The sequence below is a fragment of the Elephas maximus genome, chromosome 2 (genome assembly GCF_024166365.1).
Source record: "Elephas maximus indicus isolate mEleMax1 chromosome 2, mEleMax1 primary haplotype, whole genome shotgun sequence".
Lineage (NCBI taxonomy): Eukaryota > Metazoa > Chordata > Mammalia > Proboscidea > Elephantidae > Elephas > Elephas maximus.
In genome coordinates, this window is record NC_064820.1 from 142966811 (window position 1) to 142992399 (window position 25589).

The 25589-nt window shown below is 40.0% G+C and overlaps 1 protein-coding gene across 3 annotated transcripts in view; it reads left to right on the top strand.

Moving 5' to 3' along the window:
- SEMA6A (semaphorin 6A) overlaps positions 1 to 25589 on the top strand; it is a 153042-nt gene that overhangs the window by 83749 nt on the left and 43704 nt on the right. For all 3 annotated transcript variants that reach the window (XM_049873611.1, XM_049873612.1, XM_049873613.1), the window contains exons 3-10: positions 1320 to 1437; positions 6307 to 6367; positions 8349 to 8411; positions 9134 to 9235; positions 14780 to 14870; positions 18544 to 18663; positions 19374 to 19462; positions 20770 to 20987. In XM_049873611.1, the coding sequence (XP_049729568.1) occupies positions 1320 to 1437; positions 6307 to 6367; positions 8349 to 8411; positions 9134 to 9235; positions 14780 to 14870; positions 18544 to 18663; positions 19374 to 19462; positions 20770 to 20987 (862 nt within the window). The remainder of the gene's footprint in view (positions 1 to 1319; positions 1438 to 6306; positions 6368 to 8348; positions 8412 to 9133; positions 9236 to 14779; positions 14871 to 18543; positions 18664 to 19373; positions 19463 to 20769; positions 20988 to 25589) is intronic.

The window sequence follows — 25589 nt, forward strand, 5'->3', positions numbered from 1 at the left end:
GAGATTAAAAGGTCAAAGGGCATGATGATGGACCAAATTACATGCTTCAAGATCATCACTGTCAAAGTGGCAGAGTCCACCTAACTCAAGGTGTAAAAGCTTATAAGCATTTAACTATTTCAACTCAAAAAGATTATCTGTCTTTCGTGTCACGTACAAAAGGCTCTTTAATTCTAATATGCTCCTGAGAATCATACTTAAATGATCGCTCAAGTCCATGATAGTAGAGGAACATGCATTGTTCTAGCAAGCTCATGGGTGAATAAGTAAATGAAGTTTCAGAGCAGGAAAAGCACACGTTAATCTCAAACCAAGCCTGATGGTGAGTGAAATATATCGGGGCCCTCTAATAAGATACCTACTCTGGGTAGTGCTCAGATGCTGGAGCACGGAAGTTGTGGGGGTCTGAGCATCAATCTGTGAATGGTTTTCTATTCATTATTTACACCCCTGGAAATCAACTGCCTTTTAAATTTGACTCATCTTTCTTTCCGCCTTAGTTTCTTTGGAAGATTGCCAGAGTTCTGGAGATTATAGGTTTAAAGGCAGAGATGTTGCAATGTAGGTATTTCTAAAGGTCAAATATTATTACAAAAAAAAAAAAAATTTTTTTTTTTTTTTTTTTTTTTTTTTTATCAAAGAGAACTGTTGGAAAAAAGAAATATGCTTATTGACTGCCCAAGTCAGGGAAAATTCCAGATCCACCCTACTGGCTACACTCAATTTGACCCTGTCCTGTCAAAGCCCCTATTTCTGTGAGATTAGCCAATTGCTCAACTCAAGAGTGAACTTCCCACAGTTCCTAGAATGCCAACCAACCTAATGGGGCAGGCTTCAATAGTGGATTATTCCAACTGGACGCCTGTGGAGACTGTATTTTTCTTCTGGCTCCTGGACGAAGGCTCTCGCCTCCAGACCACATTGCCTTTGTGGTGATTGATGGGAAGGCTGCTTTGAAATAGTTTTGTCCCGAGACAAGATCTTTGGCAGACTGCCCCTTGGGCTTAGCACTCTACAGAAGAAGAAAAGAAAACTGTGGGAGAAAAGAACACCTTCATGCAAAGGGTTCACTAGCAGGTTTAACCCCTAGAAAGAGAGTCAAGTAAGAAATTGTGACACTTAGAACTCTAAATCCAGGCTTATTACTTATTATCATCTGGAAATGAAACTGTAACTTGATGAGTCTTAAAGAATACTAGTCTGTCTGATGGAAATGGTGGCACATGATTTTGTCTTTTCACCCACTCGACCACCCCCGCCCTGTCATCTCTTGGCTTGATTTCTTTTTCCCTCTCTTGCCCTGTCTTCTCTTTTCACAGATACAAAACAGTATCCGGTGTTTGTGGGCCACAAGCCAGGACGGAACACCACACAGAGGCACAGACTGGACATCCAGATGATTATGATCATGAATAGAACCCTCTACGTTGCTGCTCGGTAAGTGACTTTTTCTTCACATCTGCCTTCAGTACGTTCAAAAGTCCAGAGTCCTGGCTATGCATCGTTTTTCAGATTTTGAAGTTCCCACACAAAGTCTTATTTAATTTAAAGGCTACTTTGGTTTGTCAAGCAATCGTTCTTTCAAGATTTTCTGTGTCTGTTTAACTTCAGGTGGATTTAGGTAAAGTCATTGCTTATTTTGAAGCTTAAACCCAAATAACCCACTGTTTATCCAGGACATATATGCAAATATTTACTCAGCACCCAGTAGAGTGCTTCACTCCTTGATACTTGTTTGTTAAATTGAGTTGAATGTATAAACATGTATTATGTAGTGTGTGTGTAGGTGTGTGTGTATTAAATCTGTTTTCATTTGTGCAGTGAACATCAGTATGTGTCATGTGTTAACAGAATGGCAATGGTATCCAATGAAAGCATATATATGAGAAAGGTTTTTTATCTGACTCTATCTACTAAGAGACTACTCATCCACTGAGGAAATGTTATTTAGACAGTTCATATATTAAGACTGAATGGCATGTGACGAGTACTGCCTGAACAGGGATCACATGGATTTAGGCTTTTGTTCTAATTCTGCCCTTAATTTAGTTGGATGACAATTTATCTGCCCATAAATTTTCTTTGTTAAATGAGAGGTTGGATTAGATTATCTTAATGAAGTTCTTTGGGATTCCATCAATATATGATTCCCCCATTTTTGGATTATATAGCCCATTCAGAATGGTTATAAATGAACAGTGACTGGGAGCACTACCTTTCTTATAGGGTTCCATTGTGATCTTACCTGTGTCTAGATTGATTAATCATTTCATGCTAGGAAGATGAAATAGAAATTATGTTTGTGATACCTGGCTATGAACATAGGTAATGAGAGGTAAACAACAACAGTGCATGATTCTTTTAAAGTACGTCGATGTTCTGAGATTACACACTTTGCAATATGAAATTAAAAAAACATTTTCTAAACACCCTGAAAGTACTCCAGGTTTGGTCACAGAGACCAATGCCAAAACAATTTTTATTTTTGTTTTACAAATACTTACATAGAACATAACAGTTATGTGTGCCCTGTAAGTTGCAAATAAAATTGTAAATTCATTATAAATGTTAACTCATTCAGGTCTTCAAACAGCCCTATGAGAAGGAGCTATTATTATCCCATGTCTTAGGGGAGGAAGCCAAGGTACAGAGAGATTAAATGACCAGGCCAATATGATGGAGGCAGGATTTGAACCGTGTTGATCTTGGTCTAGATGCTGTGCTATTACTTGCTGTACTGTGCTGCCCACTGAGCAGTAGAGGTAGTACTATTTCCCCTGGTATTAAAATAAACTTCTAATAGCTGCTGCCAAAGAAAATAACCATTGTGGGCACTCATTAAAAAGCATGCTAATAATAAAATCTATTAAGAAAACATTCTGCATCCCACTTTGGAGAATGGCATCTAGGGTCTTAAATGCTAGCAAGCAGCCATCTAAGATGCATCAATTGGTCTCAACCCACCTGGAGCAAGGAAGAATGAAGAACACCAAAAATACAAGGTAATTATGAGCCTAAGAGACAGAAAGGACCACATAAACCAGAGACTACACCAGCCTGAGACCAGAAGAACTAGATGGTGCCCAGTCACAACCGATGACTGCCCTGACAGAGAACTCAACAGAGAACCCCTGAGGGAGCAGTAGAGCACTGGGATGCAGACCCCAAATTCTCATAAAAAGACTAGACTTAATGGTCAGACTGGGACTAGAAGGACCCCGGAGGCTGTGGTCCCCAGACCTTCTGTTAGCCCAAGACAGGAACCATTCCCAAATCCAACTCTTCAGACAGGGATTGACTGGAATATGGGATGGAAAATGATACTGGTGAAGAACGAGCTTCTTGGATCAAGTAGACACATGAGACTATGTTGGCATCTCCTGTCTGGAGGTGAGATGAGAGGGCAGAGAGGGCCAGAAGCTACCCGAATGGGCACAAGGAGAGAAAGTAGAGGGAAGAACGGTGCTGTCTCACTGGAGGGAGAGCAATTAGGAATGTATGGCAAGGTGTATGTAAATTTTTGTATGAGAGACTGACCTGATTGGTAAACTTTCACTTAAAGCACAATCAAAATTAATTAAAAAAAAAAAAAAACATGCCAATAAGGTCCTCAGTAGCTGCCTCTCTAGGAGAATACCAGCTTCTTAAATACCATTTTTAGTTTTCTAGATGCAGCAGGCCTAGAAGATTACATTTGTACTAAATTACCTAAAGGCCGATCAGAGCAAATGATTAAACATTGGATTTGTGAGAAGTAGGTTGATCAAGAATCTGCCATGAATGTTTCACTTAGCACTTGTGTCACTGGTGGGGAAAATGGCATAACAGACTGCCATTTTGCCCAGTGATTTTGCATGGGTGTGGACTGTAGTACAGGTGAGTAAGGAGCAAGGTGTTATGCAAACTTAAAGGTGACCATTATTCCACCTCATTAAAACCAAGATGGTTTTATCCTAATTCCCACCCTCAAAAAAAGGAAGAAGAAATCAAAGGAAAAGGAAAAAGAAGTCATTTTTTTATAACTATAAAACAGAATTGTCAGGGTTGTGGCATGTTGATTTTCACTCCATACTCAGCCACTTCCCTCAATATTTGTGCTTAAAAAGTCCCTAAAGTAGCTCTGTGGCCACCATATTTAGGACCTCTCCTCTCTTTTTAATTTCACATTTCCCAACATTGCCCTGAGAGATCCAGGTTCCCAGGCAGCATGTAACATGATTTAAAGTTAAATCCTTCCCCCAAGCTCAAACCCTGGCATCCACGGACAGGGGAAGAGGAAGTCATCTCGGATTAAGTCAGTTTATGTTCAAATAACTTAATTCGGCAAGCGTGATGTGTGAATCCTGGGAATAACCCCCGATCTTGGTCTGTGGTTTACTCCATAAAGCGCTGTTTCTGTTTGCTGGGGTAATGTGATCTTTTGGATGTTGAAAAAGATCGCCATTGTCCAAGAGGAGATTTCATTCATGCAGTTCTGTTTTAAAAAGGCTTCCCAGTTCTTCTAGACAATTGGTGTCAGTAATCGGAAGCCAAGTCCCATCCAGAACCCAGGAATTAAGTGAGGCTTGGTGGCAAGAACCCCTTTCAGTTCTGCTTCATTATTATCCACTTTATAAATTCTTCTTTTTTTTTTTTTGGTAAATCTCTAAACTGGTAATTAACATAAACAGGCCATGCCAGAAGGGGCAATCCCAGAGCTTTCTAAGGAGTTGCCAGTGCATATTAATCAGTTGTTAATTTACAATTCATATAGTCAGCTCCTACTTAAGTTTTGAGGGGAGGCAGGGCAAGGAAAAGACTAGAGTCATCTCAAACCTGATACCGAAGTAATGGGCAATTCCATTCCAATAACGAGTCTGACCACAGCACCACCAATAAAGTAAAGCAAGTAATAAACAAATGCAATAAAACTGCCTTGAAATTAAAGGGGAGGGTGATTCTGGCACCCTACTAAATTTTGAAGAAATATTCCAGTTCAACAATTTTCAAAATAGGATCCCCATCCTCTATTTCACCACCCTTACACACACAAAAAAAAAAAAAAAAAAATTTTTTTTTTTTTACACACTCACACAGTCACTCACACTCACAGTCCCATGGCGGGCAAGGGAATTTTGTAAGCCAACTGCCCTGCCCCCTCCTTGTATTTTCACATGAGAGAGGTTCTTTTCATATTATTTTTTTCTCTGCTGTGCTTTCCCTAAAAGCAGTAGCAAACACAGATTTCCCAAGAACAGAAAAGAAAAAGAAAGCCTCATATCTTAACTAAATAATTTTTTCCTTTCTCTTTCTCTTTCTAATAACGAGGGGACTTGAAAGTCTGCATCAGAGCCTTGAGGTCCTAGTTTAAAGCTGTGGGTAATTTCCCAGCCCCAGGACTTCCTGCATTTTAGAAAAAGTCAATATTATTTCAAGGGAAAATGAGCTGTTTTGCTTTCCCTCACTAGCCCCTCATCTTCCCAGTTGAGAGTAGTTCTTTTCTTTCTTCTGAATTCAGACAAAAACACCCTTGTTCTCAGCTCACACAGAAGGGGATGTTTAAATATAGCCCCACACCTGAGCTGCTGATTCTGTTTCTCCCCTTCCAAGGAGAGATTGGCAGCCAATTGTAAAGAGAACCGAATTCTCAGCAAAGCGGGAAGGTGAACAGAAGAAATGGAAACTTTAGCTAAAGTACATTTTAGACCTTAATTGACCATCATCGTGTGAAGAAAAGAATGGCTTCTGGAAATAATTTTACCTCTATTATCTTTTTTTTTTTTTTTTCCTTCATCATGTCGATCAAATCATCAAAGCTATGACTGGAAATATGTTTTCTAAAGAAAGGTGAAGATGGAGATTAGCTTTTTATTAAACCCCTTGCTGAGCAAATATGGCAGGTTGAATACCAAGGGTTTGGTACATAGATTTGAAGACACTTAAAGGGCATGTGAATCTGTCTATCTTCCAGTCTTTGGACCAATTTAATGTTCAAAGTCCTTTTTCCTAAACTGCATATATACAGATGCTGTAGTTTAGTTTTAGTATCAGAAAGAATACTGACTACAGAAAAGTTTTCCATAAAAGGCGTTCCTTAGAGCAAGATGTGCGCTTCATCAGAAAGGTGCTGAATGTCATCCAGAACGTCTCTTGTAGGCTGGGCTCTTTTTCTTGCATAGGAATGTCTGTTTTTTTTTTTTTTTTAAATACCATGGATATGGATTTATTTGTCTTGAATAAGATCTAACTTCATTCAATAGAAAATAAACTGTCTTGACACTTGTGTTTGTTGTGTTTGACTTTATATTAATTTTTCTTCACCTACAGGGACCATATTTATGCTGTTGATATAGACACATCACACACAGAAGAAATTTATTGTAGCAGAGTAAGTAGTTTTAAAACCATTTTTCTGAAAAGAAGAACTATAAGATAGTTCCTGGAGAGAATTAAGTATTTTAAACACATTTACTGAGATGATGTGGTCAAAAATAATATGGAAATACCAACACACAGTCTGTGGATTCTATTTTGAAAGTAGAGTCCTTAGGTGGTGCAAATAATTAACACAGTCAGCTGCTAACCAAAAGGTTGGTGGTTGGGTCTACCCAGAAGACCTCAGAAGAAAGCCTGGCTATCTACTTCTGAAGAATTGGTCATTGAAAATCCTATGGAGTGTAGTTTTACTCTGACACATGTGGGGTCACCATGAGTTGGAGTAAACTTGACAGCAGCTGGGTTCTAATTTGGGAGTAGGTTGGGGCTTGATAAGTTTTCAAAAATATTTATGTACTTCATGTGTTATTAGGTATGTTCCAGTTCAAAGCCCTGCGAGAATTTGCATTTCAACCCAATATACTGACTCAGAATCTACATTTTAATAAGATCCCCAGCTGATACCTCCAGATGTATAATAAATTTTGAGAACCACTGCTCTACTAGTGGGGCCTTGGTGGTGCAGTGGTTAAGAGCTCGGCTGCTAACCAAAAGGTTGGCAGTTCAAATCTACCAGCCACTCCTTGGAAACCCTATGAGGCAGTTCTACTCTGTCCTGTAGAGTCGCTATGAGTCAGAGATTGACTCAACGGCAACAAGTTTGTTTTGGTTTTTGCTCTACTATTGGTTTTCAGAATTGGTCCCTAACCAGCAGCATTAGCACGGCCTGGAAACTTGTTAGAAATGAAAATTCTCAGCAGGGGTTCAAACCAGAACAAACTGGATCAAAACCTGAGTATGTATGTGTATATTTTGGGGTTAGGTAATTTCTAAATTTCTTTAATAATATATTACCATATTTGTGCCAGAAAAATACCAATTTTCATTGGTAAAATTTTATCCCACAGGTGTATTCCACCAATGTTTCAATATTGTGTTCCCATGTCTTGCAATGTTAAATTTCATTTGACTGTGGTGGTTCAGGAATTTATTCATTATCCACTGCAGGCAGACATAAAGTACAACCTAACTTTCCTTGTAACTCCACCTGGGGGTATTTTAGTTAATAAAATCTGTACATAGAAGTAGACAATACCTTCAGTCCAGTAACTTACATGAAGGAGAATAACCCAAAAACCCACTGCCATTGAGTCGATTCCAACTCATAAGGACCCCATAGGGTTTCCAAAGCTGTACATACATCTTTACAGATGCAGACTGCCACATCTTTGTCCCATGGAACCGCTGGTGGTTTTGAACCACCGACCTTTCGGTTAGCAGTTGATTGCTTTACCAATGTGCCACCAGAGCTCCTTATGAAGGAGAATAACCTGAATTAAATATTTGTTCACCTAAAGTGAACATCCCCTTTATGCATAAGAAAATTACTTACATATTTTATGAAAAAGGTCTGCTTTACAAAAATTGATTTATCAGCTGAAAAGAAAGGGTAGCCAAACCCATTACCGTCAAGTCAATCCTGGCTCATAGCTACCCCACAGGACAGAGTAAAACTGCCCCACAGAGTTTCCAAGGAGTGCCATTAGCTCTTAACCACTACACCACCAGGGTTTCCAGAAGAAGCGGTAGGATGTGTATTTTATCAAAATGGGCATAATTTAGCAAGTTAATTTGGATATTTTATGTGAAAATTCCACCCTGTTGTTTATTCTTCTTTGCTTTCTTTTATCTTTATCTCAAAGAGAAGATCATTTTGTAGTTTAATGAATAGAATAGATAGGAGTTCAAAATTAAATGAACGTTTCCATCTCTAATCTCTTGTTGCTATGGTGAATTAATCATGGAGAAAGGGTGCAGAAAGCTTTCAATAAATATATATGTTCAGCCTGCAGTCTCCCCAAGGGAACTCTTACTTCTAAAATCAAATGCAACAACCTCTGTACTCTAATTGATTTCTTTCTTGATCCCGGCAGAAACTGACATGGAAATCTAGACAGGCTGATGTAGACACATGCAGAATGAAGGGAAAACATAAGGTAGGCAATTTTCATTTCTCCTGCAGCTGCCACTTTGGGTTAACTTTTTGACTGTTATCTCTAGCCGTCGACTGTGATATGGAATGGATCATGCCATTCACTTTTCTCCAGTAATTGCTTTTTCCATCAACGTATTGAAGGCTTTAATTTGCAGAAATAGTTTGCTTTTAATGTGATGAAACATTACGACAGCTGCTTGGGCTGCATCATGAACTACTTAGGCGACCAGGGATTATGAGCACAAAGCTGGCTGCCCTGACTCCTCCAAGTGCACTCTCCCACAGCCCCACCCTGCAACCCAGTGCTCACAGGGACTCGGGGGAACGGCTCATAAAAGGCTGCCAAAGACATACAGGGTTTTGTGCCTTTGGTCATAAAACAACATAAAAACACAACTCGACCAGAAGCCTTGTACATCAAGGGACCCTGGAGCACCTGGCATTAAAATTAATATGATGGGAGAGCATCGCTCTCCAGGTTTGCTTTTTCCTTCTTACCTAAACACACTCTTCCATTCTGTACTGTGTTTTTATTTGCTGTTGAAAAGCAATTGTTTTTGGTTAATAGTAGGAGGAACTGAAACTTTTATAAGAGAGCTCCTCAGCTGCCTTCATTTTAACCCCCTGTGAGCAAAAAAAAAAAAAAGCAGATCATGATATAACGTGAAGAATGGGTTTCTGTATTGAATGGAGCGATATAAAAAAGTTTGAATTATTTTTCAGGATGAGTGTCACAACTTTATTAAAGTTCTTCTAAAGAAAAATGATGATACGTTGTTTGTCTGTGGAACTAATGCCTTCAACCCTTCCTGCAGAAACTATAAGGTAAATGCTGTTTTCTCTGTCTGGAACCACCCGGCCAGGAGGTATTTCATAATTTACTGTGACTGTACCTGCAGCAACCTAAGAGGGGTAATTCAACACCACCTGGGTTCTTCTCACTTGTTCAGCTTAATGTATTGCTCCACATGAGTGATCCTGAGCAGGCTTCTAAGCTTCCTGTTTGTTCAGAATTGATTGACACATCTATAAAAAGCCTACACAGCCAAGTTGGTTTCTGTAAGACCCTATTCTTTATTGTTTGGAAGACCAGCATACTTACCACACATACCATGTGGATTTCTTTTCTCTCTTTCTCTTTCTCCCTCCACCCCCGTCATCTCTTCTCTGAGCACAAAAACATACATATATTGTGAATGAGTCCTAATTTAAAAGGCATCTCAAAAGCCGTTTGAAACTGTAGGCTTTTTTCTAGTCGAGATTTTAAAGAACTCAGGCATTTAATTCCACTTTAGCACTCAGAGAAGAGTGCCTCACTTTACCATGGCCTTTGTGCAGGGAGAGAAAAAACTAACTCTCCAAGTTGGTAAGTCTAGTTAGTCCTGACGCTGCTGGTAGAAGTGTTGCTGAAGAGCAGGGAGCTCACCAGCTGTGCAAGCAGAGGTGGCAATGATCTAGGGTCTTACCTCTCCATCTGTCATTGTTCTTGTCTCTTCTTTCTGCAAGTCTTTCACTCAGCAGAGTTTTTGTCATGGCCAAGCCCTGAGGTTGTAAACACAAGTAGGAGACCCCCACCCTTAGGGAAGAAAGAGAATGAGCAGGAAACTGCAATTCCATGGGGTTGCTGCCATAGTGAAGCAGAGTATAATGACAGCACAGCGAAAGAGTGCCTAACCTAGCTGGGGAAGGCTTCCAGAAGGCTGTAGGTGACCCCTCCTTTCAAACGTTCCACCTACTATTCTCACATGTGGAATTCCCATGTCTAACTCATAAGAAACCCATAAGTTCTGTGAGTGCAGAGCCCATGTCTGTGCTTAATTCCAAGCAGGTACTTAATAAATGTTTGTGGAACAAATGAAGGACTGAGGTAATGCCTGGCATTGGTCTTAAGGGATAAGTAGAAGTTAGCCAACAGGAGGGAGAAGGGCATTCCAGATAGAGGGACAGCGTGAACAAAGACATGGGGTAAAAAACAGCCTATTAAGTTTGGGAAACTCCATTTGGTTCTGAGGGGCTGGACTGAGAAGTGACAAGTGATAATAAGAAAGAGGCCAGGGATGAAGGGAAGAGAATAGATTCTGGACAATATTTAAGTGACAAAGCTCAGTAGGATTTAATGATTGATGCCCAGCATAAAGAGAAAGAGGAATCAAGAATGAGGCCAGGCTATCTCTTGGGTGAGTGGATGGATGGGGCTGCTACCAACACAGACAGAAAATAAAGGAAAAGCAGTGGTTGGGTGGGGGTGGTGAGGAGACAGAGAGTTGGGTTTTGAGCATGATAAGTATGACTACACAGTGGATGGCAATGCCTGTGGGACGTGAATAGAGATGTGTCTAGCAGGAAGATAAATGGATAAGCCTTGACTTAGGAAGAGGCATGGGTAGAAATATAGATTTGGGTTTCATCAGTACAGATAGCAGTGAAACCCAGGGAGTGTGAAGCATTAGAAAAGGAGTGATGGCCTGGATCTAGAACCAGCGGCCTCACCAGCCTTTGGTTTGACCACTTGAAAGGCCTTCTGCCCTTTCTTTGCACAGTCGTTGAAGGGGAGGTCTATTTTACCTTCACACTCATCTTATCTTTGGTAATGGGCATCAACAGGGCCAGGATTAGGGTGAGGCAAGTGAGGCACTTGTCTTAGGCACAAAATCTAAGGGGTTGCTGTAAATTCAAGAATCAAAATAAATATTTCTAATACACTATTTTTAGAATAAAAAAAAAATCACAAATTAATGCAAGAAAACTCCATCATGAACAAAATGACAAACTTAAGTAAAGACAGGATCCATCAGCTTATAGTAGAGGCAACCAGCCCTGCCCAGCAATTACTCTAATGGCGTAGTGGTTAAGAGCTACGGCTGCTAACCAAAAGGTTGGCAGTTCGAATCCACCAGGCACTCCTTGAAAACTCTATGGGGCAGTTCTGCTCTGTCCTGTAGGGTCTCTATGAGTCGGAATTGACTCGACAGCAATGGGTTTAGTAACAGCAGACAGCTGACGATTCAGCTTCAAGTATACCACTAAATATTCCATCCCTGTTTGTCATTGTTTCTAACTCATTAAGATTAATGCTTCTAACAAATCCTAAGGAATTCTCTAGCTGGGAAGCTTTCTTTTATGACAAATTACAGGTTTTCTTGGTGCTGCGATACATGGACTGTAAGTGATCTAGCCCATTCTTCCTGCACATGTTCCATTCCCCACGACGCCTCACTTACAGTGATACCTTCACCTCTTGCTTGTTGTGTAGCCACACCTGCTGAGACATGTTCCACCCCAGGAGCCTGGACCTCTCAAAAGCCACAGACAGGGATGTTCTTCACACTCAGTCCTGTCTATATGTGTGCCTCTGTAGGTGGCAGTGGGAACACTTGGCATGGCTCAGAAAAGGGTTCTTTTAGACTCAGGGGACAGCGGGACTTTGCTGGTAACACAGGACATAATGTATCTGGCTATAGGAAGAATGGACAGCCTCTCTTTTAAGTGTGTGTGTGTGTGTTTCCCTTAATAAACACTACTAATTTTTTTTTTAACAGATCAGGACCAAAGGTTATAGCAAAAACAATGGCCAGTTTTCCACTGAAAAACCTAAGTCTCATAGCATGAGAGCAAGAAGTTGATTAGAGTAACTTAAAGCAGGAGGGTGACAGTCTCTTCCTCTACCGTGCCTTGAATTTTATAATTCATGTAACGGACGTAGGCATAATGTGTTAGAAAGATTATAGCCCCAAATAAGATTATCTGGGGAGGAATTTTGAAGGCTACCCATTATAAATCTAAAACCACACTCCATGCCTTTTTCCTCCTGTTCTCTAAACCTCTTGAACTTCTGCGAAGGTCAGGCTGGTTCTTTGTGTGATTATCTGTACCCTGTGGTGATTTAATTCCCCAGGGGCTGCTGTTAAGTCTGATATTTGATGACTGCTACCACAAGGATTAGTTCTTACTTCATGGAAAGAAGATTTCACCATGGAATTGTTTTGTCTCTGGACCTTTCCAAACTCACAAACCAATACGTTAATTCTTCAGTGCTTCCTACCCCTGACTAGCTACAGCTATAGTTAACTTTTTTAGAAGTAGGTACGTGGAAAAAAAAAAATCTGCCTGGCATATTGTTTCCCCGCTGCAGGATTACAGCATGCACTGCTTGGGAGAAGGGCATTCCCATTGCATCATTGTGTACTAAGCATCACTTTTGAATACCCGCCAGATCCACAGACCGCAGAGTCTGTCACAGTTTAACAGGAAGCTCTTTTTGGGATAAATTATCAGAAAAAGGCTAATAAAAATGTGCTGGGGGGAAGAGTGCTTTGCTTTAAAGGATGTCTGGCCTGAACATCTTTCTCCTAAAAATACATGTTTTTAACACAGCTGCTTTATGTGATTCTACAGTCAAAAAAAAATAATAAGATGGCTTATGTTAGGGGCCTTCTCAAAGTGGTTATGAATGGAAAAGGTCTGTCACATTCCTCAATTTTGTGGGGGGCGGGGTTAGAATAAAAGATAAAATTAGTTGGCAACACTAACTGCTGCTCATGAGAACCTCGCTCTTTCCTCCTGAGCAACGACTCCAGGCTCCTTGATTTCATGCTAAAGGCCTTTTGGCGTCTCCTTCCTCAGCATCAGTGCTGCCTTAGGTTTATCTTCTTTCAATTTTCATATCTGTGGTAAAACCATCCAACTCCCAAATGTGTAAACAAGATATGCTAAAACTATAAAGAAGATTGAAAACAAAGTGGTGTAACAACGTTAATGATTACGGAAGAGATCATTTTATGGACTCAGTGGAGATGAGATTTTATGTGCTAGGAAGATCCCATGGAGTAAGGAGAAGGAGACATTCTGGCCTCCTTTTCTTTACTCCTGAATCACATGGAGTAAGGAAGGGGACAGCAGGAAGCACTGTATTATTGGTGAAGGTCGGCCAAATTCTGACTAATGTAGTCATATAACAATAGAGGTCTATTTCTTTCTCACATCACAGTGGATTGTGGGTCTGCGAGAAGGGCTCTGTGTTCTGTGAGGTTATTTAGAAGGCCAAGCTCTGTCTTTATCATAGCTCTGCCATCCCCTAGGGTCTTACACTTTTCCACTGACTCCTCTGTGTCCGGTGGGCAAATATGGACACAGAACAAGTGTGGAGGACCCTGGGTGATTTTCCAGAGCAATACCTGGAAGCGGCTCTTATCATTTATACTCATATTCCATTGGCCACAGCTCGGTCACATGGCCACACATGAGTGCAAGGGTGGATGGGAAATGTAGTTTGGTGTGATCTCCAAGGAAGGGAATGGAGTTTGGTGAACTGCTAGAAAGGCTTTGCCACACCTAAAAATGCTTATGGGTCCAGGCAGGTAGCTTATAGAATGAAGCAAGCAGGGTGTAAATACATTCTGTGGGTGAAGGGGCCTTGGGGCTGGAGACCGCTTGCTTGTCTGAAACGAGATGGCACCATTACTCAGCTGTAGCTAGTTGGGTAAGAAGAGCCTAAACTGACTTTCTGATTTTTTTTTTCAAAAGAAGCAAGAAATCTGGATTTTCATGTGAAATTTGTTTTAAAATTCGTGCTTAGTTTTCACTTACATTTTAACATTAAAATTGCTGAACAAAATTCATCTGCAGGCCAGTTATAACCTTTAATATAAAGGAACAAGGCATTGTTGGGCACTGGGAAACATGAAGACAAATGGCGGTTCCATTCCTCACTGTGTTTGACCTGTAAGAGACCCTCAGCTTCTGGGTCTCCATTTCCTGTTTATACCATTTGAGGCTGGGACACGTTTCTAAACTCATTTTTAGAGCTAGCATTCATTCCATGATTCTGAAATAGGTGCAAAAGGCCACTGAGCTGTGCTTGCATACATGGTTTTGCGCCTCTGCTGATACCATACTATTCTGCCAGCTACGCTGAGGAGAGATTCCATTGTCTGTCTGTTGGGATTTAACCCACAAAGGCAGGTCTCCTTAGGCAAAACAAAACCAAAAACTGAGGTCATTCTCTACAGGATTCATGACTCAACAGATAATTCAGGTGATTGCCTCAGAAATTCCTTTTCCAAGAGAAAAGTCATTATTTCTAGAACATTCCCAAAGGCTATTGGTAATCAACTTTTTGTAATGGTGAGCAGTTACACAGACATAACAAGATTTCCAACTTTCCTAGCTGTAGAACCTTCATCAGTGACTTAATCTCATCTGATTAAGTCTTCAGTTTCCTCATCTGAAACCAGTCTCAGAGGGAATTTGTAGGGGTTATTTGCAAGAATACATACGAATCACTTAGCACATTAAGTGTTTAATAAATATCCCTGCTATTACTACTGTTAGTTGTGGTTGTTCATAATTAAGTCCTATTATTTCATTTAGATGGATACTTTGGATCCTTTTGGGGATGAATTTAGTGGAATGGCCAGATGCCCTTATGATGCCAAACATGCCAACGTTGCACTGTTTGCAGGTAAATGACCTGATTTCTTTTTATTGCATTTGCTTTTGCATGTTTCAACCTGTCACTGCAAATCTGCTCTGGAGGATTCGTGGAGTCACAGTTGTGCTTTGATTCTCTGGTGAATACAGTGATTAAAAATACCTTTTCCATTTGCCATTAGTATGGAAATTGTACTTTTGCTTCTGAAAAGAGTTCTTTGCTACACTTTCCCATGTTTTGTGCCTTCAGAAAAGGATAGCAACATAGTACACTAGGTATGTCCTGTATTGGTTAGGACATGCTTGGGCACAAGTAATAGAAAATCTGACCTCAAGCCACGTTAAGCCCCAGAGTGGAAATATTGTTTAAGGTAGGGTAATCTTTGAGGCTGGTTTGAGTCAACAGCTCAACAGTATCATCCAGGATGCAACTCCATTTCATTTCTCTGCTTTGCATCAATTTCATTGTGAGACTGGCTGCTCTCTCGATCAGAGGATGACTGCCAGCCCCAGTGAGGCTTGTGTGCCCTCATGTCCACGTACAGAAGGAAGAAAGAGAGAGGAAAAAGGAAGGAATTGCTTTCTTCTGGGTGCTTTCTCAGATCATTGAGGCCACTTGCCCAAAAGCTTCCAGAAACCACCTCTTCCAGAATCTCACTAACCTGATTAGTCTCCATACCTGTGTCTGACATGAAGACTGTGGATCAGGGGAGGGAATGATGCTCAGTAGCTTAGATTGAGCCATGCTCCCCCCTTCTGTCCCTTCTTACCACTGAAAAAGATCTGAAGAGGTAGCAAATAAGCCACCATTTTCAGATTTAGTCAGGTGTGTGTGTGTGTGTGTGTGTGTGTGTGTGTGTTAATTAAGAATTTATTTAGAAATTCATTGCCAGCTGTGTATGTGGAGGTGGGTATAGGGAAATGTGTTGGTATAATAGCAATTGTTACAGCATGTAATAAAGCAGTTAGCTATAATTTTCATCACAACAGCTAAAAACTGGCACATTCTAGTTGGATGAGCAACTTTAAGGCCTTGATTATAAAACAAGATTACCTTCTGGTTCCTTGAACCTCATCCTCGGCTTCACCCATTTGTGAACCTGATTTTGCAGTCACAGGTTGTAGAAACAGTTTCTGCCACGTTAAGAAGGAAAGGTTCACCAGGTTGAGCACACCTAGGTTGAGCACGCTGGGAAGCAGCATTGTAAGAAACACAAACTCTTACAGACCTATTTATATGCATGGGCAGGAGCAAGGCCAGGAGGAAGAGGGCTTGAGCATATTCTCACTTGTGTAATTATTGTGGTAGCACCTGACACTTGGAAACATTCTTAGTTGGTAGCATGGAGGTTGTGGGCTGCAGTAAAGAATTTAAATTTAATTGTAAGCTAAAAAGAGGGTATTTTGTAGCCTGAGGTAGAAGGGGGAGAATGGGCAGAATATTTACTAGGAGCCGTATAGAGCTATGAGTTGGAACTGACTCGAAGGCAACAGGTTTGCTGTATATATATATATATATATATATATATATATATATATATATATATACACACATACATATATATATATGTATGTACGTATGTGTGTATATATATATACACACACACACACACAGAGCAAGGTGCAACCAGTTAAGCGCTTGACTGCTAATGGAAAAGGTTGGTTGTTGAAACCACCCAGAGGAACTTAGGAAGAAAGCCCTCCCATTCTGTTCCCAAAGGTCACAGCCATGAAAATCCTATGGAGTGCAGTTCTACTCTGCAACACATGGGGCCTCCGTTAGTTGGAATCAACATAGAACTGGTTAGATTTTTTTTTTTTTCCCTACAGAGCAAAGAGTCTCTGGTGGTGCAAATGATTAATGTGCTTGGCTGCTAACTGGAAGGTTGGTGGTTCAAATCCCCCCAGAGGTGCCTTGAAAGAAAGGCCTGGCAATCTACTTCTGAAAAATCAGCCACTGAAAACCCTATGGAGTACAGTTGTACTCTGACGTACATGGAGTTGCCATGAGTCAGAACTGACTTGATGGAATTGACTCAATGGCACTATTTTTTTGTTTGTTTTATAGAGCGCAAGCCACATGAGGTAATACTATGACTGTGCCCCTCCTCCCCCTGAAAACAAAGCCAGGTATATTTAAATAGTTTATCATTGGAATGTTTGAAATCTCATAAAAGTTCAGCCCTTATTAATGGAAGATCATTATTGCAATTAAATGATTGTCATATTACCAAGAGTGGCAGAGTAGTGCCCCATTTTACAAATAAAAGCTCTGGTGGGATACCCAGCTTGAAATGACTGTAAAACAAGAAGAGTCCTGGAGCGTTTTAGAAGGACCAGCCTCTTTCCTACTGCCCCCCAACTACCGAGGCGTTTCCATGTGACATGGGGCTATAATTGCATAAGGAACGTTGTGATTTTTAGGTAGGTGTTTTTCAAAGGAAAGTTTTGCTGACAGCAGCTCTAATCTAACCAAAACAATCAACACTCATTGAGGTATGGCTTTTAATAATGCAGATATCAAGACAGCTCCAACTTAAGCAAGAGAAAATTTCAGTTATTTTAAGACTAAAGGAATATACAGCTTCAAAAATTTTGCTTAGGTATATTTGGATAAGGTGTTTTGTTTTGTTGTTTCTAAGTCATTCTGTCTAGCCCACAAATGGGAAGAGCTGAAAGATTACTATGTTATATAGAAGTCAACTGGACATACAATGAGAGAAAATATGTAATCCATTAAAAATGAATCTAGGAAGTAATTTTAAAATTTTGTATGTAATTATTGTTTCCATTTAATCTACATAGATTTTACTGTTCTAGAGCATCCTAATTTGATGATTCGTGTTAAGAATGTTTGCTAATCTAGTAATGAACCACAAGTTTTGGGGGTCAATCTTCATCGCTGTCATTTGACTTAGAAATATACTCAAACATGTCTCCCCAAAAGCATGAATTTATAAAGAAAGGTCAAGTTGAACCCTGCATTCCCTCCCACCTCCCCCCCCCCCTTTCTTCTTTGCTTTGGCATCTTGTACATCAGAATGTGTTTAGTTTGTAACTTTGGAAATACTGAAATCAGAGTCTTTTATTTAAGCTAATAACACAAAAGAATGGCAGATTTTAGTGAACTCTCATGACTGAGGTCAGGAGGAGCAAGGACTCCCGAAATATAAGTAGTTGAAGAACTGAGATGAAACTTAGTCAGCCATTTTTTGCTTGTGGATCATTCTCCCACTCCCCTCATCTGCTCTGGCTGAGGACCCCATTACTTCTGCTTATTACTTAAAATTGCTGGTGATACGATCAGCCTCCACCTTTCCTTGGTCTCTCACCTAATCCAGTTTACCATGGTGTGGTGGCGGTGGCAGTGTCTAAGGGGCCTTGGCCTTGAGATTTCAGTCAAGGTCCATCTAATCAAGTAAGGCAAACAATATTTTTCATTTACCCTGTACCCTGAGCTGCTGCTGCTGCTGCTTAGAAATTGCCATGCAATTTAAAAATGAAAAATGTTTCATCTCCCATGATCCCAATTTAAAACGGTTAGGAATGTGGACTAAGTATCTTCCCAGCGACTCTTGAATTTTTCCCAGTTGTCCTATCTCATTTGCCTGATGTAGGAAAGCAATCTGGGGGATTTCTCTATTATTCCCCCACCCCCACTTCTTTGCTTCCACCCCATTCACCTCCTTTCTTCTTCGTTTCAGATGGGAAGCTGTATTCAGCCACAGTGACTGACTTTCTCGCCATTGATGCAGTCATTTATCGGAGTCTTGGAGACAGCCCAACCCTGCGGACCGTCAAGCACGATTCAAAATGGTTGAAAGGTGAACACATAATTAAAAGGAGAAAAGAGGAGGGATGGGGGAAATACATATCTTGTGGGAGATTTAGAGTCTGGATGGACCAGACTGTAGTTTCACTTTTAGTAATGGCTTCTGACAGACAGGAAAGTGTAAATTGCATCTTTTGCCTCAACTGATTTATTTACCTTCCTTTTTCCCTTCCCATGAGTTTCTGGAGTTTTAACAAAACTACCTATGCCACTACAATAGAATACATTACATTCATCTTTCCCTGCCTCAAATTCTCATTTCAGCGTCCCACCTGAAAAGAACTGAACAATTCATTCATGGAAGGGGACAGGGGATTGGAGGCAATTGGGAAACATGAAAAAAACTGTTCACAACCCTGAATGAGTCAGAGTTGACAAGGAGATGTGTACAGAAATCCTTGCTGTAATATGGTGATTCTATTGTGGAAAACAAAATTACAGAGATATGCAAAACTCATTTATTCTTCATTGTTGATTGTAACAGCTTCTGAAGGATATAATTTGTAGACTCAAATGCCTTATGAAATCACCAGTACTGGCATGTATAAAGTCATGACAAATGGTTCCTGGTAACCAATGCTTAATGGCCCTACACTTTAAATTAATAAGTTAATTCAACTTGATTGAAATTTGCAATTGATCAAAGTTCTTCTTTTAATTCTGTTTGATATGTCCCCAATTAAAGTGCCCATTTGTCCACAGAGCCATATTTTGTCCAAGCAGTGGATTATGGAGACTACATCTACTTCTTCTTTAGGGAAATAGCGGTGGAGTACAACACCATGGGAAAGGTAAGAGAGGAGGACACCTCCGGATTCTCTTGTAACATTTTCAGAAATTCACTTTTGGGTTGAGGTTGCTGCAAATGGCCTTGAAATGAGAACCCTACATCTTAAGGACAGGGTCATCATGAATGTGAAGCCTTGTGCTGCCTAGAAGACCTATATGTCTTTTCTTTTTTAAAATTTGTTATGGTAAATGTATATACGTATGTAACAAAAAAATGCCATTTTAATCGTTTTTAAGTATACAATTCAGTGACGTTAATGACATTCACCATGTTGTGCAGCCATCACCACTGTCCATTTCCAAATGTTTTTCATCACCCCAAACAGAAACTCAGCACCTCCTAAATATAACTCCCCACCTCCCCCTCCTCACAACACCTGGTAAACCCAACCCACTGCCGTCCAGTCGATTAAGGGTCATAGCAACCCTATGGGACAAAGTAGAACTGCCCCCATAGAGTTTCCAAGGAGCACCTGGTGAATTTGAACTGCCAGCCTTTTGGTTAGCAGCTATAGCACTTAACCACTATGCCACCAGGGAACACCTGGTAACCAATAATAAACTTTTATTTCTATGCCCTAATGCTTTTTCAGAACAGTAACAGATTACTGGGAACCTCTTAAATATTTCTCTTGAAATTTTCATTGACAGATATTTGGCTGATTTCATACTGAGTTTCAATTATTTCAAGATTTCATTTCCGGGTATACTCAACCAGCTTTTTCTTTTTAAGTGAGTTGCTTGGCAGAGAGAGGGTAAATATCCAGCACTTGAAGCAAAACTGAAAACCTTGACTTTTTTCTTTATTGCAAAAAGCAATAGAACACTAGGGGGTTGCATTTCCGTAATTTTTTACCACAGAGAGCAGATCAAGGTCACTAAGGTGGAGGGCATAAATAAAATGTCAGCGCGGCTTACATAGTTTGAGGAATGCAAACTCCATGTAAGAGATTCAGGGCAGCCAGTGAGGATGGCAGAGATGGTGCATACAAAGTGTGCTTTTGTTTGTGGAAATAAAAAGCTAGGCAGTCTGTATGGAAATGAGTTTATGTGGCTGGGAGCTGATCCCCTGAAGGATTTATGGCTCTGTATTAAATGCCACAGCCTTATCTTTTAAAACATGCTGTTCCAGTGCTGAGTTTCCCCTTTTTTTTTTTTTTTTCCTTTTTTCCCCTGCTGCTGATTTTAGAAACACAGGATAAAATTAAGCACCTTGTTCTGTTTTTATTTTCAAGGAAAGGCAAATCCTACTAAGATCTCCTTGCAAAGTGTGTGCATTTCATTTTCTTGGTATGTTTTTCCTCTACAGGTAGTTTTCCCAAGGGTGGCTCAGGTGTGCAAGAATGACATGGGAGGATCTCAAAGAGTCCTGGAGAAACAGTGGACATCTTTTCTAAAGGCTCGCCTGAACTGCTCAGTTCCTGGAGACTCTCATTTTTATTTCAACATCCTCCACGCAGTTACAGATGTGATTCGCATTAATGGCCGTGATGTTGTCCTGGCAACCTTTTCCACACCTTATAACAGGTAACCATGCCCTGGCTGTGTTGACCTAATCTGTCTTCCTGTCTTCCTTTTCCCAGGGGTTCTCTTCTAATATACAGTATTCACAACTGAAGGAAGAACTGCTACTCGTTATTTGTAGTGACGAAGCACTTAACATTCAGTTTTCATCAGCAAATTAACAGTATAAACGGTATGAGATTAGGATTCCAGGGAAAGTAATTAGATAAACTATAACAATAACTTTTATTTATATGCCTGGCATATCAACACTTTTCACGTGTTATTTCTAAATCCCAGTAATACTGGAAAGTGGATACTATTGCCCTCTTTTTACACTTAAGGAAGCAGCTCAAAATATTATACTACCTGGTCCAAGTAGCGAGTAGATGGAAGCGGAAGTTTTGGAACTCAAGAATTTCTCTCCTGTCTCTTCCAGCTCATCTAACTTTCTATTTGACTGTTAATATTTCCGTGACTGGATTGGTGACTTTTGAAGCAAAACAATGGAAGTTTGTTAAAATGCTACAGGGTGAAATTCAAGATTCAAATGGCTCCATCCTGCCTCCCACCTTAGGTTCTTGACCTCTCAGAGGAAGTCTCCCTCAGATAGCCTCACTCTATAAGTTGGACCCTGGCCTGGATCCCAATGATAGCATCGTTGTCTGACTCTGGTGGACTGTAGTGAGAATTTACAAACCATCAAACATTATACCTAGAAATATTTAGTACCAGCCTATTCGCTCCTATTTTTTCTAATTTAGCTAACCTAAGACATTGAACAATTAAATGACATAGGAATAATTATTCCTAGAGCAGTGGAATGAAATATATGGCGACCAAGGACTAGAAGGAAGGTAGACATTCAGTTCCCTGGTATTCAGCTCTCCAGTAAGCCAACTAGATCTCAGAGACCTAGCCCTGTTGTGTGAAAATGGTCGTAATTCTGGGCGTGGTCATGAGATCAAAATAGTTGTACTATGCTTTCATGTCTATGTAGAAAATTGTATCTTCTATATTAAATATCTTCCTCTAGGAATATACTGTGCTGTTTTGGATTACAGTTTTTACAAAGACTTTTAAGAACTTGGTAAGTGCCTAGGTGACAGGCACATAAATGATGAGATGGAGGATAGCATCTAGAAAGAATTGCTTGAGAAATATAGCTGAGAGCAGAGCAAGCTGAAGGATGAAATAATGTTCTTCAGTTGTATAGAGGGAAAGACTTAAGGGTTCCCAAGTGGGAATGTAAAATGGTGCTGCTACTGTGAAAAACAGTTTGGTGGTTCCTCAAAAAGTTAAATATAGAATTACCATATGGCCTATCCATTACACTCCTAGATATACCCAGAAATATTGAAAGTAAGGACTCAAATAGATTCTTATACACTAATGTTCATTGCAGCACTATTTACAATAGCCAAAAGATGGAATCGACCCAAGTGTCCATCAACAGGTGAGTGGATAAACAAAATGTGGTACATTCATACAATAGAATATTATCCTGCCATAGAGTGAAATGAAATTCTGATACAGACTAAGTCATGGATGAACCTTGAAAACATCATGCTAAGTGATATAAGCCAGACCGAAAAAGATATTCTATGATTCCCCTGATAATAAATACCTAGGCTAGGCAAATGCTTACAGATAAAAGTAGATTAGTGGTTACCAGGGTTTGAGGGAGGAGGGAGAATGGGGTGTTACTGCTTAAGGGGCACTGGGTTTCTATTTGGGGTAATTAAAAAGTTTTAGAAATAAGTAGTGGTGATGTTTGTACGACGTTGTTAATGTAATTAACGTTACTGAATTGTATAATTAAAAATCATTAAAAAAAAAAAGTTACCCACTGAAGATGCATAAAAATGTGAACCCATATTGCAGCAAGAAGTTTTCACTCAGATTTAGGTGAGCTTTAACCAGCCGTAGGGTTTGTTAGACTTGAGGATAGGAAAGTTATAAAAAAAAAAAAAAAAAACTCAGGCCTTGCTGTTCTCCTAAATCGAAACCCATCTATCTAGAGTTGTCAAAAAAAAGTATACTATTGAGGTCCAGCAGGGATGCAGGGGTTGCTAGAATTTAAGAGTACTTTCCTAATTTATCTTTCTTATGGTGGGGCGGGAGGGATGTCACTTTGTGATTACTGTATAGTAACAGGTTCCTGAATATTGTGGATTCTCCTTTTAAAGAATTTTCTGAAAAGGCCCCTAAGAAACATCCCCTTAGTGCATGCTTATGCAGTCCCCAAAAACTTATTTGCTGAGTAAAATCAGATAAGAAAAATATACACACCTATTTTCATCCATAAATTATAGTCCCTCTCTAGATTTACTCCTTCTGTTATCCTTCTCCACTCAACCTCTACACTTGAAAACTTGGCCGTGTCGAATGGTTTCAGATCCCTTAGAGCCTCCTCTTTGCCTTGAGGATAAACCCCAGGTTCCTTGGTGTAACATGAAAGCCCCTTAACGGACTGACCCCCACTTTCTCCTCCAGCTCACCTCTTCCCGTCCTCTACCACACTGTTCAAGTCACAGCCCTGCTGGAGCTAAGAGCCATTTCTTGAATGGCCATTCTGTGCTCATGCCCTGCTCTCTGTCAGGGCTGCCCTCCAACTCTCATCTACCCATGGAAATCCTGAGGGTGTGCCAAGTCTCAAGTCCAGAGTCACTGCTGTGGGACTTGGTACATACCTCTTTTATATACTGCTCTTTCCAGATTGTCCTGGAGTTGTTTTTGTTGTTGTTGTTAGTATATTTGCCTCTGTAGTGAACTGTGAGCCAACTGAGGGCAGGAACTCTATACTATTTTTTTTTTTCTACTGGTTGAGACATATATTAGGGATTCCATAAATATACGTTTCCATAAATATGAAAAATGGCTGCAGCAGTACATTGATAGGGAACTGCCGGAAATTCATTTGATTGTGTAGATCATAACAAATTATGGATAACATTGTCAAGAATGGGAATTCCAGGACACTTAATTGTGCTCGTGAGGAACTTGTACATAGATCAAAAGGCAGTTGTTTGAACAGAAAAAAGGGATACTGTGTGATTTAAAATCAGGAAAGGTGTGTGTCAGGGTACTTTTCACAGTACTTATTAAACCTGTCTACTGAGCAAAATAATCCAAGAAAGTATATGAAGAAGAATGCAGCATCAGGATTAGAGAAGGACCCATTAACAATCTGTGATATGCAGATGACACAACCTTGTTTGCTCAAAATGAAGAGGATTTGAAGCACTTACTGATGAAGCAAAGACTACAGCCTTCAGTATGGATTACACCTCAATATAAAGAAAACAAAAATCCTTACGACTAGACCAATAAGCAACATCTTGATAAAAAGAGAAAATATTTGTCAGAAATTTCGTTTTACTTGGTTCCACACTCAACACCCATGGAAGCATCAGTCAAAAAATGAAATGACTTATAGAATTGGGTAAATCTGCTGTAAAAGACCCCTTCCAAGTGTTAAAAACCAAAGATGTCACTTTAAGGATTAAGGTGCTCCTGACCCAAGCCTCACATGCATGCAAAACCTGGATGATGAATAAGGAAAACCGAAGACAAACTGATGCATTTGAATTACGGTGTTGCCAAAGAATACTGAATATACCATGGACTGCCAGAAGAATGAACAGATCTGTCTTGGAACAAGTACAGCCAGAATGCTCCTTAGAAGCAGGGATGGTGAGACTTCGACTCACATACTTTGGCCATGTTATCAGGAGGGACCAGTCCCCGGAGACAGGCATCATGCTTGGTAAAGTTGAGGGTCAACGAAAAAGAGGAAGACCCTCAAGGAGATGGATTGACACAGTGGCTGCAACAATGGACTCAAACATAACAATGATTATGAAGATGGCTCAGGACTGGGCAGTGTTTTTTTCTGTTGTACATAGGGTCATTGAGTTGGAAATGACTCAACAGCACCTGATAATAACCCCAACAAAAAATATATAAGTAGAAGAAGGGAAGAAAGGAAGGAAAGACATACAGAAGGAAGTGGTGAAAGGAAGAAAGAAGGATTTCACAAGCAATTCTAATCTTGGGAAAATTATAAAACCCTAGGATATCTTAAGTTATTATAAGATGTGTCATAAAATACTTCAAGCAATACTTATTCTTTTTTTTTCTTATTATATAAGAGTAAATATGTGCCCATGTCACTATCAGGAAAGAGAATGTGAAGAGAGTCTTACAAAATAAAATAAATAATGCTAGGGTTCAAAAATTCCAGAACAAATGGAGATCACTGTTTTATATATGCAATTCCATGAATAATAAATATAATACATCCTTTATAAAAAGGTAATCCTTTAAATTTTCTCTATTAATCCTTCTACCTTGTTTTAAATAAGCTTTTTATCCTCTCCCTACTTCTCCCTTCATTAGTAGTACTTCAGTAATTGTGTTAGAAATTAAAGATGGCGTAACATTCGCCTAATCATTTATGAAGTCATTTTTATATCCTTTCCCCATATGGAAAATCTAGACTGAAGTGTTCGCTCTGCCCCAGATGATGTTCCCACGGTGCAAAGTGCTTGTGTCTCTTGCCCTGGGTGCTCTTGTAATGGAGTAGCCCACTACCTAAAAACCTAATTACAGCTCTCAGGCAGT